The sequence below is a fragment of the Pelodiscus sinensis genome, chromosome 20 (genome assembly GCF_052426305.1).
Source record: "Pelodiscus sinensis isolate ZL-2025 chromosome 20, ASM5242630v1, whole genome shotgun sequence".
Classification (NCBI taxonomy): Eukaryota; Metazoa; Chordata; order Testudines; family Trionychidae; genus Pelodiscus; species Pelodiscus sinensis.
In genome coordinates, this window is record NC_143071.1 from 19351188 (window position 1) to 19367856 (window position 16669).

Here is a 16669-nt window from a genome sequence, read left to right on the forward strand (position 1 = left end):
ACTAAGGAGGTTAGTGTCATTAATCCCCTTTTACAAGTGGGGAAACTGAGGCACGGGGCAAAGTGACTTGCTCAAGGTCATTTAGCAGGCTAATAGCAGTGCTGGGACTAAACTGTGGTTTCCTGAGTCTCACTCCTATTGCCACTGCTGGTCTTGAAGTGACTTGCCCAAAATTGCAAAGTGAGTTAATGGTGGTCAGGATTCAAATCCCAGATCTCTGGGTTCCCTGTCTGGCGCCCTGCCTCCTGCTCTCTGACTGGCCAGAGCTATTTATTTCCTCAGGTGCACCTTTTAGAAAAGGGGGAAAGCAAGAGCATAACAGACCATGCATCCGTTAGAAAATGTGGGGAGAATAAATTTTAACAAATCTTTCCCACTAAAAAAATTTAACTTCCTCAGAGGGGTTTGGCACAGTTTTCACTGGCTAAGAGGAAATGTGAGACAAAAGGAGAATTCAAAACAATTCTGGGTTGTTAAGACACAGCAATCTCCTGCCTTTAACTCTTGCCGTCCCTTTGCCTGCGCTCGGTGCTAGTTCTTCAGGGTCCTGAAATGGTCTGACCTGTCGTTGGGCAGCTGTGACGATTCGTGACATGCCTGGAGTGTGGGGGGGGTTGTTTTGAGGGGTGTTTCCCCCAGGGCCTCCCCATCTTGATCTGCCCATGAGGTGCTTTGGGCAGGGCTGGACCTACTCAGCAATGTCGCAGGTAGCTAGGCGAGGCGGGCTATCAGGAGAAGTGCTATTTATGTCTGGCGACGGTTGTGCCTGGAGACCCTGCTCAGAATCAGGGACCCGTTGTGCTAGGTGCGATACAAAAACCTAGGAAGAGGCCAGCCCCGCCCCAAAGAGCGCACAGGATAACAGGGGCTCTTAGTAGGGATGGAAATACCCCTTGAAAAGTTAACCGGATAAATGATATAATTTTAATAGTGTAACTAGTTAAGCAGGGTCCAGACAGCTCACTCTTCCAGCCTTGTGTGGGTGGTGGGGCTGTTCTGGGCCACAGAGGGAGGGGAGCTGTGCCCCCTCTGTTAACCTTTTATATCCCTAGCTCCAGTGCTTTTTTTTTGTGATGGTACTGCCCAGTACTCAGTACCAGTACCTCCAGATGCAGTACTGGCACCTCCAGTCAGAGCTCACCAACTTTTCCCCTGGAGTACCGGCACCTTTTTACAAGAAAAGCACTGCCTAACTCCTGCAGACTGGCACACAAGCCATGCAGGGAATTACTGTCCACGTCCCCTGGACTCCTGCATGGCAACATCACTGTTAAAATGGGGATAGATTTTATCGTCTTGTATCTAACCAATCACCATGACTTGAGGGCAGCAAGTGTGACCAAGGCATTGAATAGCACCCGGTGACTCAAACTCTCCCTTCGCAGGTTCTTTCCCGGCTTTCCTCTAAACAATCTCAGTAACCTCCCTTCTCTGGAATGCTACAGTCATGGGACCTTGGCATGCGGGCTTTGGCGCTGGTGTGACACGGGGCGTCAAATGCAGGGCCTTCCCAACCGCTCCTTGGATGCGTGGCGGAGGGGGTTTTGCTGAGTGCTGGTAGTGGCAGTGCAGGGAGGTTGACCTCTGCGCTTTCTCCTGCAGGCTTGGGAAGAGGGCCTGTCTTTTGGGTCTCGATTGTTGATTGTGTTTCACGGCACTTCTAGAGCACTCCTTGCAGGAAAGTCTGAGCAACCTCTCCTTATAAATTGTGTCATCCTGTCCTCAGAATTGGAGCTCAATAGGGCAGGAGGTAGCTCCCGGGAAAGGGAGACTTTCCCCAGTTCAGATCCAGTTCCACTCAGTAGTAACTAAAAGCTGTTACCATCTAATGGCCGTTTGATTGCTGGTGCCAGACGAGATGGTTGTCTCAGTGTAGTGCCGAATGGGCACCTGGTGTGAACTGGAGCTTTGCTGGCAGTGGCAGCCAAAGCACCAAAGTCTGAATAGGGGCAGAGAGGCTGAAATGTTCTCTGACGCCTTCGAAGTGGATGCCTCCAGATCCGGGTGTGAAACGCACTGTCAGAGGAGGAGGCCACAGCTGTGAGTAACCAGAGGACACTGGAGGGCTGTCAACCTAGCACCTCCCACCAGCTCTAAATTCACATCTAACTACAGCCAGCATGATGAGTGGCTTGCTGCTAAACCAATGGGACTGAGCATGTGAGCCACGGCATGAATAAAGTCCATTTTGCCACGTTGTCCGGGTGCTCTATTGAAGACCAAGAGGGAGAAGCCAGAGCTTACACGCCGAGGCCCTGATCCAGCTGACTGATGCACATGCTCAGAGCCATACGCTGTGAGCACTTCCGTTGGCTTCAATGGAGCAACTCTCCATGCAGACAGTTAAACACAGAACCATAGCGCAATAGGTCTGGAAGGGACCTGGAGACAAGGCTTTGCAGTATCTGCACCTGGGACAAAGCCTGTAAAATGAATGAGTCTCTACTGATTACTGACCCTTTTATATGCAGCCCTTACCAGATAGTCCACAAAGCCCAGTTCTTCAGCATGGTCTCCTGGTGGGAGCCAGCGAGCTGCTGTATGGGACAGCCCATGCAGGGCCGGCCCAAGCCATTTTGGTGCCCTGTGCCCAGGCCACTGCTCTGCCCCCAGCGTGCACGGCCCCACCTCTGGGCGCATAACGCATGCGCGGGCCCGCCCCCGGGGTGCATGGCCCCGCCTCCGGGCGCACGACACATGCACAGGCCCGCCCCCAGGATGTGTGGCCCTGCCTCCGGGCACACGACGCATGTGCTGGCCCACCCCCGGGGCGCGTGGGCGGACACACGGCGCATGCGCTGCCCAGTCGGCCCGGCCACTGCTGATGGCGCACAGCCCGGAGCTGCCCGGGGCGGTCTGCACCTGGCTGTGCAGGGCCCTGCGGCCGCAGGGGGAAGGGTGCTGCTGGCTGGTGCTGTGGGGGTTAACATGGCTCCCACCCCAGGCGGCCTACTGGGAGCCGGGCGCCCCCCGTAGGTTAGCGCCCTGGGCAGCTGCCCGGCTAGCCCACCCCTTAGTCCGGCCCTGAGCCCACAGCACGTCATTCCCACCATCCCTAAGGATCATGCTGTAAAGGGTTTTATAGCCCCTGGAGATTTTGCATGACTTCTCCTGAGCTGGAGAAACAAACCGTAGCCCCCGGCAGTCTTCCTTCTGTGAGCCAACCTTGCGCAGTGCCTATATCCTCTAGCGAGAAGTGCTTTCAAAGCGCCTTAGGCTCCACTTCAGCCTTGAAGTTTTCCTGTCCACATGGAATACAGGAAATCCCAATTCTCCTGGCAGAGGAGGTGAATACAACAGAAAACAGCCACACCTACAAACTCTGCAAAGCTCTCGTTGTTAAGTCTTGGTTTACCTGGAGCCCCACCCCCCATCTGAAGCACTGTGCAGTGCCCAGAGACATCTCATGGTGGAATAGAATACTGCAAGTGTGCGTGTGGCCACAGGAAACGTGATTTAACAATTCATCGTGTGGCAGCTAGTTGGACTTCAGGGAGGCTGCTACTTTGGAACAGGCAAAGGGTGCGAGTTGCCCTCCAGGATGCAAACCGGTTCAACAGCCTATCACGTGGCCGAGCACCAGAGCTCACCAGACCAGTAGTCTGGCCCTTGCCAGGGGGCTTGGTGCTACTCTGGAAATTCAGTTGGAAATAGCCAAAAGGAGGAATTTGGTGCCTTGTTTTTCTTTCTCTCTCTCTCATTGGACCTCTAGGCCCCGATCCCAGGAAAAGAAGGTGTTTGCTCTGGTTGTGAGTCTCGCAGGCCAACTGACACACGGCTCTGATTAGCCAGGGCAGACCCTGGTGTTGGCACAAGGCCGCTGAGGAATGGTGCAGACAGTCTGTCCCGGTGGCTTCTTCTCTGTAGGTGGGGCTGGCAGCTGTGGGGTTGGCAGCTCTGCTGAGAAGGGGGAGGGAATCTGCAGAAGAGCCAGAGGTTACTGGGGCCTTTAAACCACCCAGCAAGGGCGAGAGAGGATCTCAGTGAAGAGAGGGAAAAGGAGGCTGCTTGGGTCCCCTGCTGAGCCCAGACTGAGAGCCCTGCCACAGCCAGACAAGCATTGTCCCCAGGGAGCTCTGCCAGGGCGTTTTGAGCCCACCCTGCTGCCCCCATCTGTTTGTCTTGCAGCTCTGCTGACAGACCTCACACCAGAGTTGCAGCCCTCCCCCCGATAATACAGGCCTGGCCATTTCCCTACTCAGAGGCTGCTAACCATACCTGACTGTTGCCGGGCGTCGTTCTAGGGCAGGGGGCTCCAACCTTTTTAAGCACGAGATCGCTTTTTGAATTTAAGTGCAATCCAAGATCTACCTCAGATATAAATACCCTGGGCCCGCCTCCTTCCCGCCCCTTTTCCGAGGCCCCGCCCTTGCTCACTCCACCCTCCCTCTCTTGCCCATCCTCACTGACTTTCATCAGGCTGGGGCAGAGGGTTGGGGGCAGGCTCTGGTCTTGGACTAAGGGACCTGGAGTGTGAGAGGGGCTCTGAGCTGAGCTCGGGGCAGGCAGTTGGGGTGCAGGAGGGGGTTCTAGGTGCAGGCTTTGGGAGGGTGTTTGGATGCAGGGATGCTTGGGGCTGGGGTTGGGGTGCAGGAGGGGGTTCGTGACTGGGGTAGGAGTATGGGATGTGGGCTCCAGCTGGACGCTGCTTACCTCAGGTGGCTCCTGGGTGGTGGTGCAGTGGGGCTAAGGCAGGCTCACCCCTGACCTGGCCCTAGACCTGGACCACTCCATAAAGCAGCCAGCAAACTCCATCCCAAGTCCTGTTGTACCCCCTTTCTGCTCTGTGGAGACTGGAAACAGAGTGGGAGGGGCACCCTGACATCAGCACCCCTCCTCCCTTCCCCTGCGCTACACAGCAAGCAGGATGCTCCCCAGGGGGCGGGACAGCTCCAAGGTAATGGGCAGGAGACATGCAGCAGTAGTTGGAGGGGCAACTGAAGAGCCGGCACTTGATAGCCTCTTGGCCAAACCAGTCAGGATCCCCTGTCAGAGGATCCAAGATCTGCCAGTACATCCCAATCGACTGGTTGATAACCACTGTTCTAGGGCCCCTTCTGGGTGCCAGTCGCAGAGCACAGTGTGTTCCTGTATGTGAGTGAGCCTCCAGGGAAAAGTGACCTAATCAAATCTGTACTGAACAGGGCACTGGCCACGGCCAGCATGCGGGCACAACACACAGGGACGCTTTGAGAAATTCCACCCATTTGCACAGATCGCTGGCCAGACTTTAAAGCTGCCTAAAGACCCTGCTTCATTCTCCTGTCCTGCCCCAGCATTTCATGCCTTGATCCTAGTATAAAACTCACCCCATGCACTCTCCCACACACCTGTCTTGCTTAGAAATGGGTTTTCCTCCATCCGAGAGGTCTGCCAAGCTCCCCATGCTGCAAACCTGGCTGGAGGTCGAGTCCTCTGCAGCCCCACACCTGCGCGGCCACGATTGCTCCTGTGTTGGATGCACTGCAATTGATCTAGCGGGTTAACCCCAATATAAAGCCCTCGGCAGCCCAGGGGGAGGCTGTAACGTTGTTGTCTGGTGCATTTCAGGAGGAAGAGGATGGACGTGCTGCTCCAAAGGGTGTGGGCCAGGCTGCTCCTGTTGGTCGTTGCCTGTGATGTATGCCTGTGCCAAAAGAGCAAAAGTAAGTTCAGCTCTTCTGGGTCTCTCTTGGGGACGCTCCTGAAGTCCAGGGCCCAGGGCATGTGTCTCCCCAGATGCCTTTTCCCGGCCTGGGAACCAGCCTCCTTGTATCTGCTTCTATTCCAGTCACCCGAGAAGCTGAATATGTGGCAGAGCTTGTGGGTAGGGTCCTGTCTGCTAGCTCGGCCCATGTACTATCCAGCAGACACTGCTCTTTAACACGCCCTATGAGCTCTTCGTGAGCTCTCTCTCCATAGCTTGCTCCTGTTTGCTCTGCCTGACATACACGCTGGCTCTGGTTTTGAGACAGCTCCCACTGAGTCTGTGCTAAAACTCCTAGTGAGGGGGGGCAGACCCAGCCCCCTCCCTTCATGGCTTGCCCTTTCTCGCTTTCCAGGGTTGGGCCAGGCTGACTTCTTCCCCTCTTGATGCCTTCGATCTTGCCTCCTAGTTAACAGCTGCGTGGCCTCCAGGGCGAGAAGCTGCACGGCGTGTATCCGAGTGGACAAGACCTGCTCCTACTGCACAGATGAGGTGAGAGCCTCCCCTCCCAGGGCTGTGTCATGCAGTCTGGTCACGTGGCCTTTCACTAGCAAGAGGTGTTCCACGAGGGGAACCTGTGTTAGGATCCAGCTTCATAATGGAGCCCTTTCCCTCGCACGGACCAGATTCTGGCTTTGGGAATGAGTGGCTCCAGGTGTCTGTGTGTCTGTCTGCCTGTCACAAATGCACACTCAGGTTATGTCTACACTGCAGAGTTTTTTTCGGAAAAAGGCCGCTTTTCCAAAAATTTTCATTTACGTCCACACTGCAAGTGTGTTCTTTTGGAAACATGTTTGAATCCCGGGCTTCATTTGTGGCTCCAGTTGCCTGATTTGCCTGCCTGGCTCGAATTGACGAGCTAGTGTAGACATACCCTCTCTGGGGCACCTGGTGCTGTCCACTGTCGGGAGACAGGCTACTGGGCTAGATGGACTTTTGGTCTGACCCAGTTCGGCCGTTCTTATGTTCTTAGGGGTTTTTCCGACACTGGTAAACCTCTTTCTACAACGGAGAAGCCTTTTTCCGAAAGAGCTCTTTTGGAAAGAGGAAAAAGCACAGGTGCCCTGGTGGCCGCTCCAGCCATAGTAATCCCCGCTGAAATGCAAGATAGCGTCCATTCAGTGTGGACGCAATCTTTCAAAAAAGCAGATTGCTTTTTTGATGTGCTTTTGCTGTGTGGATGCTCTCTTTCAGAGGAAGATTTTTCAGAAGATCTCTTCCAAAAAAGCGTCTCCCGAAAGAAGCCTGCAGTCTAGACATAGCCACAGACAAAGAATGGGGGTGTGCCAAGGTTTTGGCTCTGACCCGTCTCTCTTTTGACCTGCTGTCTCCTCAATGCAGCCTTTTGCTCAGACTGCTGGTTTGGGGAGCTGTATAAGAGACTCCTTTAGATTCTGCTCTCTCAAGAAATGGGCAAAAAGGAGCTGAACTTGGAGGCAGTGTAAGCCCAGGATGGGGGCAGGTTGTGGTGAGCTCTGAGCAAGGACCTCGCTGCTCAGGATTAGACCCCAGCCCCTAAAGGCTGCATGAGAGCAACAGGTGGGCAGTTGCGCCCTATGTGCCATATTGTGAGATGAAGGGCTGTGCAGTGAGGGGCTGTGCCCCATTGGTTCCTGGCTTCTAGTCTCTCCAGTTACAAGTTACCATGGAGCTGATCTGCCCAGGCATGAGCTGGATCAGCCCAGGGGCGGGAGGTGCAAAGCGTTTCCTGCAGAGCTGCCTTGGCAGATTTCCAGCACAGGGCGGGGGTCGCTCAGGGGAAATGCGTCTGCTGGCTCCATGCGTGGCAGAGGAAGGTAGGTGGGAGCAGGAACAGGAGGGACTCAAGTGAGCCAAGGATGTGGGAAATGAGGAATTTGTAAGAGGGCTTTGTTCCATTTCAGACTCGGACAAGGCTAACCCTTGGCCCACTAGAGAGGGAGAGGGCAGGGGAGGGGGAGCAGAGGGGAAATGGGAGTAAAACTCAGGTGGGTGATGCACAGAGTGCTAAGCATGGACCACAATGGGGGGGGGTGGAAAAGTCAACAGGTGGGGGGGGTCTCTCCCTCTTTTCTAGCTAAGCTGAGGTTGGGCAGCTGCAGCTCTCCGGTGGGGGGAGGGGGGCAGCGTTTGCAGGGGGACAGCACTGATGGGCTGAACACCCTGGTCCTCTCGAATGGGAGGGGAAATGGGGCCCGCGATGGCGAGCAGTGAGGAGCAGTCTCTAAAGAAGCAGAAACGTGTGCCCAGGCGAGCTGTTTCCGCTCCTTGCTCCTGTCCTAGCAGAGGAGGGGCTGGCCATGGGACACCCCAAACGCATCCTGTCCAGGCAGGACTCTGTTCATTTCCTACCTCTGGTTTTTCCTTCCCTGTGATCACAGATCTTCAAAGAATCCCGATGTGACCTGAGAGAGAACCTGATGAGCTATGGCTGCAGTGAGGCCAACATCATGTCCGTGAGAGGGGAAATGCAGGTGCAGCAGGTGAGCAAAGGGCAGCTGATCTGTGGCAATAACCCACCAATGCTTTGGTCCTTGTTTTCTTGGCAAGCTTTTCTCCTCATTGCTTGTGGACAGCTCTTCAAGGGACATCGCCATGTCCCAAACTCGCCTTGTAGTCAGCTACGAAACTCCCCTCCAGATTCCTAAATACTTGGTTGCAATTCTTCACAGTGAGGTGAATATAATACCAGCAGCTATTGTTTATGTAGGGCCCACTCAAAAACAGGGCGCACCCTTTGCTAGCTGGGCTGATTACATGCCCCCTTCTCCAAGTCCTGCTGGTGCAACAAGTGTATGAACAAAAAGGCAGGCTCATGTAAAATTCCATGAGAGAGGCAGCTAGATGGACTAATTCGAGGGGGACGGGGACATGGGATAACTCAGCCTTTCACCTGTAGGTCACCAGTCGGAATTTAGCCCAGGTGGAGAGCTGACTAGGAAAGGAGCAAGAAAATGTCCCTGATCGTTCTCCGGCCTATTGGAAATATTGATGGAACAATGTCGTTGACATTGGACCCATGTTGCCTAACTCCAGTTAACAGCTGTTGATTGGAAGTCCTGGTGCCTGTCTGAGATGACAGCCAGTTCCTCGTGGAAAGGGGTAACGGCCACACCCATCCGCCCTATGGGCACCGAGGCCTTGTCAGCAGGGAGGATTTTGGACAACTCTCTCCACTGTTGCGCTCGTACAGTGTAGCCCCTCCAGCTGCAGGTGTCCTAGCACTGTCCTGACACTCTGCCCAAGTAATATGGTGTTAAAAGTGCTGGATGGCCTCTCCGGGCCTCCCCTTTGCCAATGCTGGTGCAACTGGAGTGAGATGGGCAATGGGACATGGCTAGGCACCATCCCTCATGCTGACAGGACAGTGGAATAAATTGCTCTCAAAGCTCCCGTTCCTCAGACACAGTCAGCCAGGGCCTGGCCTTAGCGATCCACCTCTGTTAACACAAAAGCAAACAGACGTCTCCCGCTGGGGATTTCACCCAGACTCACCGGGGCACAAGCATTTCCCACTGGCGTCAGTCCTGCCAATTGTTCCCAGCAGCCCTTTCCCTGAGCTCCTGCCAGAGGGAGGAGCATGGACGTAAACCTATTCTTCACCAGACATCAGGTGTTACCCCTGCTCCCCATCACAACCACCAGGGTTGAATCTCCTCTGCTGCTGGGCTGACACTTTTCTGTCTCTCCTCTGACAGAATTTTAGCATTGACACATCTCTGAAGAAAACCCAGGTGGCCCCGCAGCGGATGTCCATGCGGCTGAGGGCAGGTGAAGAGGTCAGCTTCGACATGGACGTCTTCCAGCCCCTTGAGAGCCCCGTAGATCTCTACATTCTCATGGACTTCTCCTACTCCATGTCAGATGACTTGAGCAACCTCAAAAAGATGGGGCAGAATCTAGGTGAGACTGGAGCTGGTCAAGCTGGGTGAGGAGGGGAAGCCAGGCCCCCTATTCGCAGTACGGGCAGAGAACCTTCAACCAGGGCAGGGAAGAGCAGCACAACCAGCAGAGAGGCTGTGTGCATCTGTGTCATTGGCCCTCGCTGCTTAGTGACACTCTTGCTCTCTCTGACCTGGGGTCCCTCTCCCCACCGGAGTGTTCCTTCTGGCCCACACTGCACACAGGGCCCATTACGAGCCCTCTTTTCTAGTCTTGCCCTAAGCAAAGCTGGGAACCAGTGTGCTAGAGAGCTGCTGTGTTCTGTGTGGAGCCCAATGACCCCCATGCTTGGCTCCTCTCAGCCCATAAGCCTTCGCACTAGCCAAGAGCCTGCCTGGAATTCCAGTGCATCCCAGCTCATGGCTGGCTCTCTCTCCTTCCCCACCAGCGGAATTCCTGCAATCCCTGACCTCCAATTACACCATCGGATTTGGCAAGTTTGTGGACAAAGTCTCCTCTCCACAAACAGACATGAGACCTGCTAAGTAAGTGAAGCGGTGGGACCCCAATGGATGGGCTTCTGTGTGATTGGTCAGGGAATGCTAGTCTGTCTCCCCATTGGCTTCCCCACTCCTCAGTCTCAAGAGCTCAAATCCCCACCGGGTTTCTTCTCTTGCTTTGATAACTGCAACCCTCCCCTTTCCTGCTTTCCTGCCCTCCACACCAGTGTCTCCCAAACACCACTGTTAATGCCATCTGCTTCCTGCCCTCCACGCTGTCTCCCCCAAACACCACTGCTGATGCCATCTGCTGCATGTCCTGCCAAAGTCCCACAGCGGCTCTTCTTCTTGGCTTCTCCTTTCCTACCATAACAAATCTGAGCTGTATGTCCTCTTATAGAGCTTAAGGCCAGAAGGGACCAGCTCATCTAAACTGGCCTTCTGTACGTCACCAAAAGCCACCCAGCCATCTCCACACAAAGCCAAGCCGACAGCCAAAATCAGAGCAAAGTATTACCACTTTCGGGAGACTAGACTACTGGATGCCTTCAGAGCCCTACATCGTCTTGCTCCCACTCACGGCTTTGTGCCCATTCCCAATGCCCCTCCCAGTCTCCTTGCCTGACTGTTCCACGTGTTGCTTTTTGGACCTCTCAGCTTCATGCCTTGGTGCTGCCTTGCAGCCTGGAAAAGGGGCTCATTGTTCCAGGCGCTCCTGTCTCTCTTGCTTCTAATCCTTCTTTATGCACCAATTCCTCCAGGTATCTCTTCTGCCTTCTCACCTCATCAGGGCCATCCTTACCCCTATGCAGCTGCATAAGGCGCCACTGGGTCCTAATGTCCACCCATCCACCTCTTCTTATCCCTGTTCTGTGGCTCTGCTTCCTCTGGAGAGGATCCAGTTAACGTAAAAGGGGAAAAGCCTGCCAGACCTCTTAGGAGAACACTGAACCTGTGAAGGAGCCATTCACAGATAATAAAGAGGCATTTAAAAGGCTTTTGTCAACCCCAGGTTTATATGGTCTGTTTTTTAATTTACTGTGTTAGGGTATGTCTACACTTGCCCCCTACTTCCAAGTAAGGAGGCAAATGAAGCATACCGAAGTTGCAAATCAAGCCCAGGATTTAAATAGCCCGCGCTTGATTTGCATGTTCCTGGCCGGTCGCCATTTTAGAAATTCACTAGTCCGGAGTAACTGCCCGTGTCTACACGCAGCAGTGAAACAGGAGTCCAATTTAAAGCCCCTAATTTGAATTAGCTGGTAAACCTCATTGCAGGAGGAATACCAGCTAATTTGAGTTAGGGCTTTAAATCGGACTCCCGTTTCACTGCTGCGTGTAGACACGGGCAGTTACTCCGGACTAGTGAATTTCTAAAATGGCGACCGGCCAGGAACATGCAAATCAAGCGCGGGCTATTTAAATCCTGGGCTTGATTTGCAACTTCAGTATGCTTCATTTGCCTCCCTACTTTGAAGTAGGGGGCAAGTGTAGATATACCCTATGTCAACAGGACCTTAGTTTGAAATTTGCTTTAAAAAGATTTCATTGGTGTGTTGCTGAATATTATAAAATCACACCTCTAAAAAATCATCCTTGATCCCCCTCAAAGAGGCTGGAGAAAGGCTGTTCTCAGTAGTGATGGCTGGCAGAACAAGGAGCAATGGTCTCAAGTTACAGTGGATATTAGGAAAATCTATTTCACTAGGAGGGTGGTAAAGCACTGGAATGGGTTACTTAGGGAGGGGGTGGAATGTCCATCCCTAGAGGTGTTTAAGTCTCGGCTTGACAAAGCCCTGGCTGGGATGATTTAGTTGGGGTTGGTCCTGCCTTGGGCAGGGGGCTGGACTCGATGACTCCTGAGGTCCCTTTCAGCCCTAGGATTCTGAGTCTATGGCTGCGGTTGGTTGCAGGGTTTAATATTAGTGCCTAGGGCTCCATAAACCCCACAGACAGCCCTGATCCTCATGGCTGGCCCTTCCTTGAATGCCTTCTTGCCCCATGCTTTGCCATGGGTTGCAGGGGCAGTACGTGGCTTTGTGCCAGACACTTCTACAGCATCATGTGTGGAGATCTCACGAGGACTCCAGCCCTGCCTCAGTTGAATGCCCTGCCCCCCCCCCCCCTTTTCTCCATCAGGCTGCAAGAACCCTGGAGGGAGGCCGACCCGCCCTTCTCCTTCAAGAACGTCATCCGCCTGACCAGCAACATCAATCATTTCAGCCAGGAACTGATGAAAGAGCGCATCTCTGGCAACCTGGACGCCCCGGAGGGGGGGTTTGATGCCATCCTGCAGGCAGCCGTTTGCAAGGTGAGCGTGGAGGCTGGCTCCGCTAGACTGCGTATGTGTGGATGGGACAGAGACAGCAGGTGAGATGGGTGACTAGCGACGTGGCCAACCTGAGCTCAGGGCCATGCACAGTGGGAGTTCCTGCTCTCCAGGGATGACCAGTCTGCTGCACCTGCTGCTGCTGTTGAGATGGCAGCTTGCCTTGTCTTCCTAGAGTAGTTCCTCCCAAGAAGGTGTCCCCAGAATGCCAGTTCCAGGGCCAGTCTCAGATCTTGCTGTGCTCCCCTGGGGTTCACTCGCCCTCTGAGATGTTCCCTTGTTCCTAGGGTTGTGTGCATCTGCTCCCCACAGTCCAGCATGACATGGCAGCAGATGTTCTGGCTGGCAGGAGAAATGGATATTTCTCTTAGCAGTAGGCTCACCCTGAGCCATATGTAGCCAGGAAACAGCTTGTTTCTCTGGTGCAGCTGGACCTACTTGGACCACCCCAAAGGCTCGGTGGGAGGTGTGCAATGTGGGGAGCAGGGTTAACCCTCTCACCTCCACCATTTTTTAATTCCCTGGGCAGTGTGGCAGTTTGACACGTGCACTAGTGGTAAAGGCAGGAATTATGAACCAGGACAGGTACCCAAACAACCCCACTGACTTTCAGTGAGGAATGAGGTGCTGTGCTCTGAAAAGCCTCACCTGCCAAGGCCCTTGCAGGGAATCGGCCCAGTGCAGTGTGTTTGATGGGCAAGTGAATCACCTCCCTTCCCTCTGGCCCTAGGAGAACATTGGCTGGAGGACTGACAGCACTCACTTGCTGGTCTTCTCCACCGAGTCTGCCTTCCACTACGAAGCCGATGGCACCAATGTCCTGTCGGGGATTCTGCCGAGGAATGACGAGGCGTGTCATCTGAACCAAGCGGGCACCTACACCTATGACACCTGGCAGGACTACCCCTCTGTGCCCACCCTGGTGCGCCTGTTGAGCCGGCACAACATCATCCCGATCTTCGCCGTCACTAACCACTCCTACAGCTACTATGAGGTGAAAGGGATGGGTGGGTGATCAGCTGAGAGAGAGGCATAGGGGGGTTAAGGCACTGGTCCTGGGGCCAGAGAAGTACCTCAGAGGGCAATTAAGGGACTGTTTAGGAGGAACACTGTGTGGCTGTGATATCTCTGTCTGGAGAGTCACATATCAGCCTATGGTTTGGCTGTGAAGGTGGGTGAGGTAATACCTGTTGTTGGACCAACTGTGGTTGGTAGTTTGGCTCTAATGTAGCAAAGGGAGTGATGGTCACAATCCAAGGGGTCAGCCAGCTAGGAATTCTCTGTTGGAACAATTTTCCAATGGAAAATGTCCTTTTCTTAACATTTTTGAAATTTTCTGTGGGGAAAGATCTCCATTTGGACAAAACAATCCCACTTTCCCTCGAGTGTCACTTTCTGCCTGCCAGAGAGGCAGCCCGAAAAGCACAATATGTCAACTGGGTTCTCCCAAAGCTGAATTTTTTCAGCCCTCTCCCTTGTTGGCATATTCCAGCATTTTCCCTTCCCCTCGAGTCTCTCCCCTCTCCTGCGATGGTGCAAAAAGGGCCTGGGATGTGGCCCCGCTGCCCACTCTGACCTGGGCACTGCAGCTCAAGGCATGGAGGTTCCTGACTCAGATGTGATGAGCCTCAGTGGGAGCTGTAGGTGCTCAGCACTTTTGAACCTGGAGTCTTAAAATACGTTCTCAGGGAGAGTCGGGAGGGATGTTCCTTCCTCCTCTGATGGGTTAAACCATGTCACCTAATCTGCCTTCATCTTCAGCGAGTGCCATAGACGGTGGTAGCCTGATAGTTCTGGGATGGTGCAAAGCCACTACTGGGCACTATCAGAACCCCCCCATCAGAACCCCCCATTCTGACTTCCCATCGGCGCAGTGCGGCTGGGCAGGGCCTGAGTTTGTTTCTCCAGAGTCCTCCAGAGTCCGGCTTTCAGTTTGGCCTGTTAGAGAGATAGAAGCCAGCTATAAACTTCCAGTCTGGATCAGAACCATTCTGCAGTTTGTGCACAGTGAAACCCAGCAATCCAGCCCTCTGTTACCGATTTATGGAAATTAACCCTTGCATGGGTGTCTCCAGGGCTACAGAGTTAGTGCAAGGGTTTGGGGCTTAGTGTCTCCTCCCTTTATTTTGCAGAAGCTGCACAAGTATTTCCCCATCTCTGAAATTGGGGTGCTGCAGGAAGACTCCTCCAATATCTTGGAGCTAATTCGTGTGGCCTTTGAGGTAAGAGACAGCTTTGGGGAATCTCAGTCTGGCTCACAGAATCTAACCACTGGGCATGGGAAGCAATGTGCAAGGGAAAGACCTGTGGGGCTCTCTGCAACCCCCTGGGCAGGCAGGTGAGATGGGATATTGTGGATGGGTTCTATTTTGAAGATGATAATAAACAGAGATACACCTATCTCATAGAGCTGGAAGGGACCTTGAGAGGTCATCAGGTCCAGGCCCCTGCCCTCATGGCAGGACCAAGTACCATCCCTGACACATTTGCCCCAGATCCCTAAATGGTCCCCTCAAGGGTTGAACTCACAACCTGCGGTTTAGCAGGCTAGTGCTCAAACCACTGAGCTATCCCTCCCCGAGCAGCATTGGAATCTATCTTTTGTTCTTCCTTCGCAGCGTATCCGTTCCAAGCTGGACATCCGGGCGGACTTAATCCCTAAGTCCATGAAGACAGACTTTACCTCCTTGAAATATGAAAAGACAGAGTCTGGCTCGTTCCAAGTCACCCGAGGGGAAGTGGTAAGTCCTACACCTAGTTTCTATCCGATTGTTCCGGTGCTTGCAGTACCCAAGGTTGAGAGTCACCTTGTTCGTTACCTCCTTGCTTCCAGCGTGAGAGACTTGATTGTGCTGAACTAGGTGTCTGCTCCCTGACACCACCAACTGTCAGCCACCCCAACAGTCTTCTCTGGGCTATGCCAGATGAACTTTGCCTTGCAGGTTAACAGTAGCTGCACCCCAATTCCTGAGTGCTTTTGAAAAGCTTTCCTGTTATGTCCAGCACCTGACACTGGACACTCACAAACAATACCAGGTTTGCTGTCTCTAAGGGATCAGTATACGTAGCTTGACTGGTTCAACACAAGACCAGCTCCTATACAACATCACAGCCCTGAGATACAGGCTACGACTAGACTGCAGCGCTTTTCCAGGGTATCGAAGGTATCCCAGAAAAGCAATGCCACATCCAAGGAACATGTCCGTTTTTCCAAAACATTTTTTGAAAAAGCAGATACGCTCTTTCATCATCCCTGTAAGCCTCATACTATGAGGCATAAGGGATATGTTGAAAGAGCAGGTTTCTCGGAAATTTGGTGCAATGTAGACATGCCACATTTCGGAAAAGCCTCTTTCAAAAGAGCAGTGGAAAAAGATACCCAATAGTCTAGACGTAGCCATAGTTAGAGTGAAAACAATCAGAAATGTATTATCAAGGATTAAGATTGAAGAGATAATGAATAAGGATACTAAAAACAGGATGGTTACATGCAAAACAAAGCAGAGCACTTCCTAGAGCGCTGGTCTCCAACCTTTTTAGCCACAAGATCGGTTTTTCAATTTAAGTGCAATGTAAGATCTACCTCAAACCCAAATACCCTCGCCCGGCTTCCTTTGCCCCTGCTCCACCCCTTTTTCTGAGGCCTCACCCTGCTCACTCCATCTCCGTTCCTCCCCAAATCTCATTCACTTTCACCAGGCTGGGGTAGGGGGTTGGGGTGTAGGCTCTGGTCTTGGGCCAAGGGGCTTGGAGTGTGGGAAGGGACACCCTGAAGGTAGGGAGGTGGGGGTGAGCTCTGAAGTGGCCTAGGGGATAGGGCAGTTGCCTGGGGAGCACAGGGTTGGAGGTTGGAGTCATCCCCCACCCTGGGAGTGGCTGGACAGCCAACACAGGCTACCCCAGGGATGGAGCGGGCTCCTGCATTAGGAAAGCAGGATAAGGGTGGGCTCTTGAGTGGCTTATGGATAGGGCATTCACCTGGAGAACACAGGCTGGGCAGTTCAAGTCCTACGCACCATGGCAGTGACCAGACAGCCAACGCAGGATAAGGGACCTGTTGGAGGAGGAGAATTTTCCTAAGGAGCACTGGATGGTGGGTTCAAGTCCCATCCCCCCTCCACCCACACTGGTATCAAGAGCCAAGGCAGATTCACTCCTGCACTACCTCCAAAAGCAGTTGGCATGTACAGCAATGGCTCCATCTCTCCATGTGCTGCCCCTCCTCCATGTGCTGGCCACAGCTCTCCATTATTGATCAAAGAAAGCTGCAGGAGGGCTGTCTGCAGGCAAGGT

General features: G+C 53.5%; 1 protein-coding gene across 4 annotated transcripts in view; it reads left to right on the plus strand.

The window, feature by feature from the left end:
* Positions 1-16669, plus strand: part of ITGB4 (integrin subunit beta 4) — a 69092-nt gene that overhangs the window by 9052 nt on the left and 43371 nt on the right. For all 4 annotated transcript variants that reach the window (XM_075903654.2, XM_006136437.5, XM_006136438.5 and 1 more), the window contains exons 2-10: positions 5551-5645; positions 6096-6178; positions 8047-8148; positions 9364-9568; positions 9996-10092; positions 12187-12358; positions 13107-13370; positions 14509-14598; positions 14995-15117. In XM_075903654.2, coding sequence (XP_075759769.2) covers positions 5551-5645; positions 6096-6178; positions 8047-8148; positions 9364-9568; positions 9996-10092; positions 12187-12358; positions 13107-13370; positions 14509-14598; positions 14995-15117 — 1231 coding nt within the window. The remainder of the gene's footprint in view (positions 1-5550; positions 5646-6095; positions 6179-8046; positions 8149-9363; positions 9569-9995; positions 10093-12186; positions 12359-13106; positions 13371-14508; positions 14599-14994; positions 15118-16669) is intronic.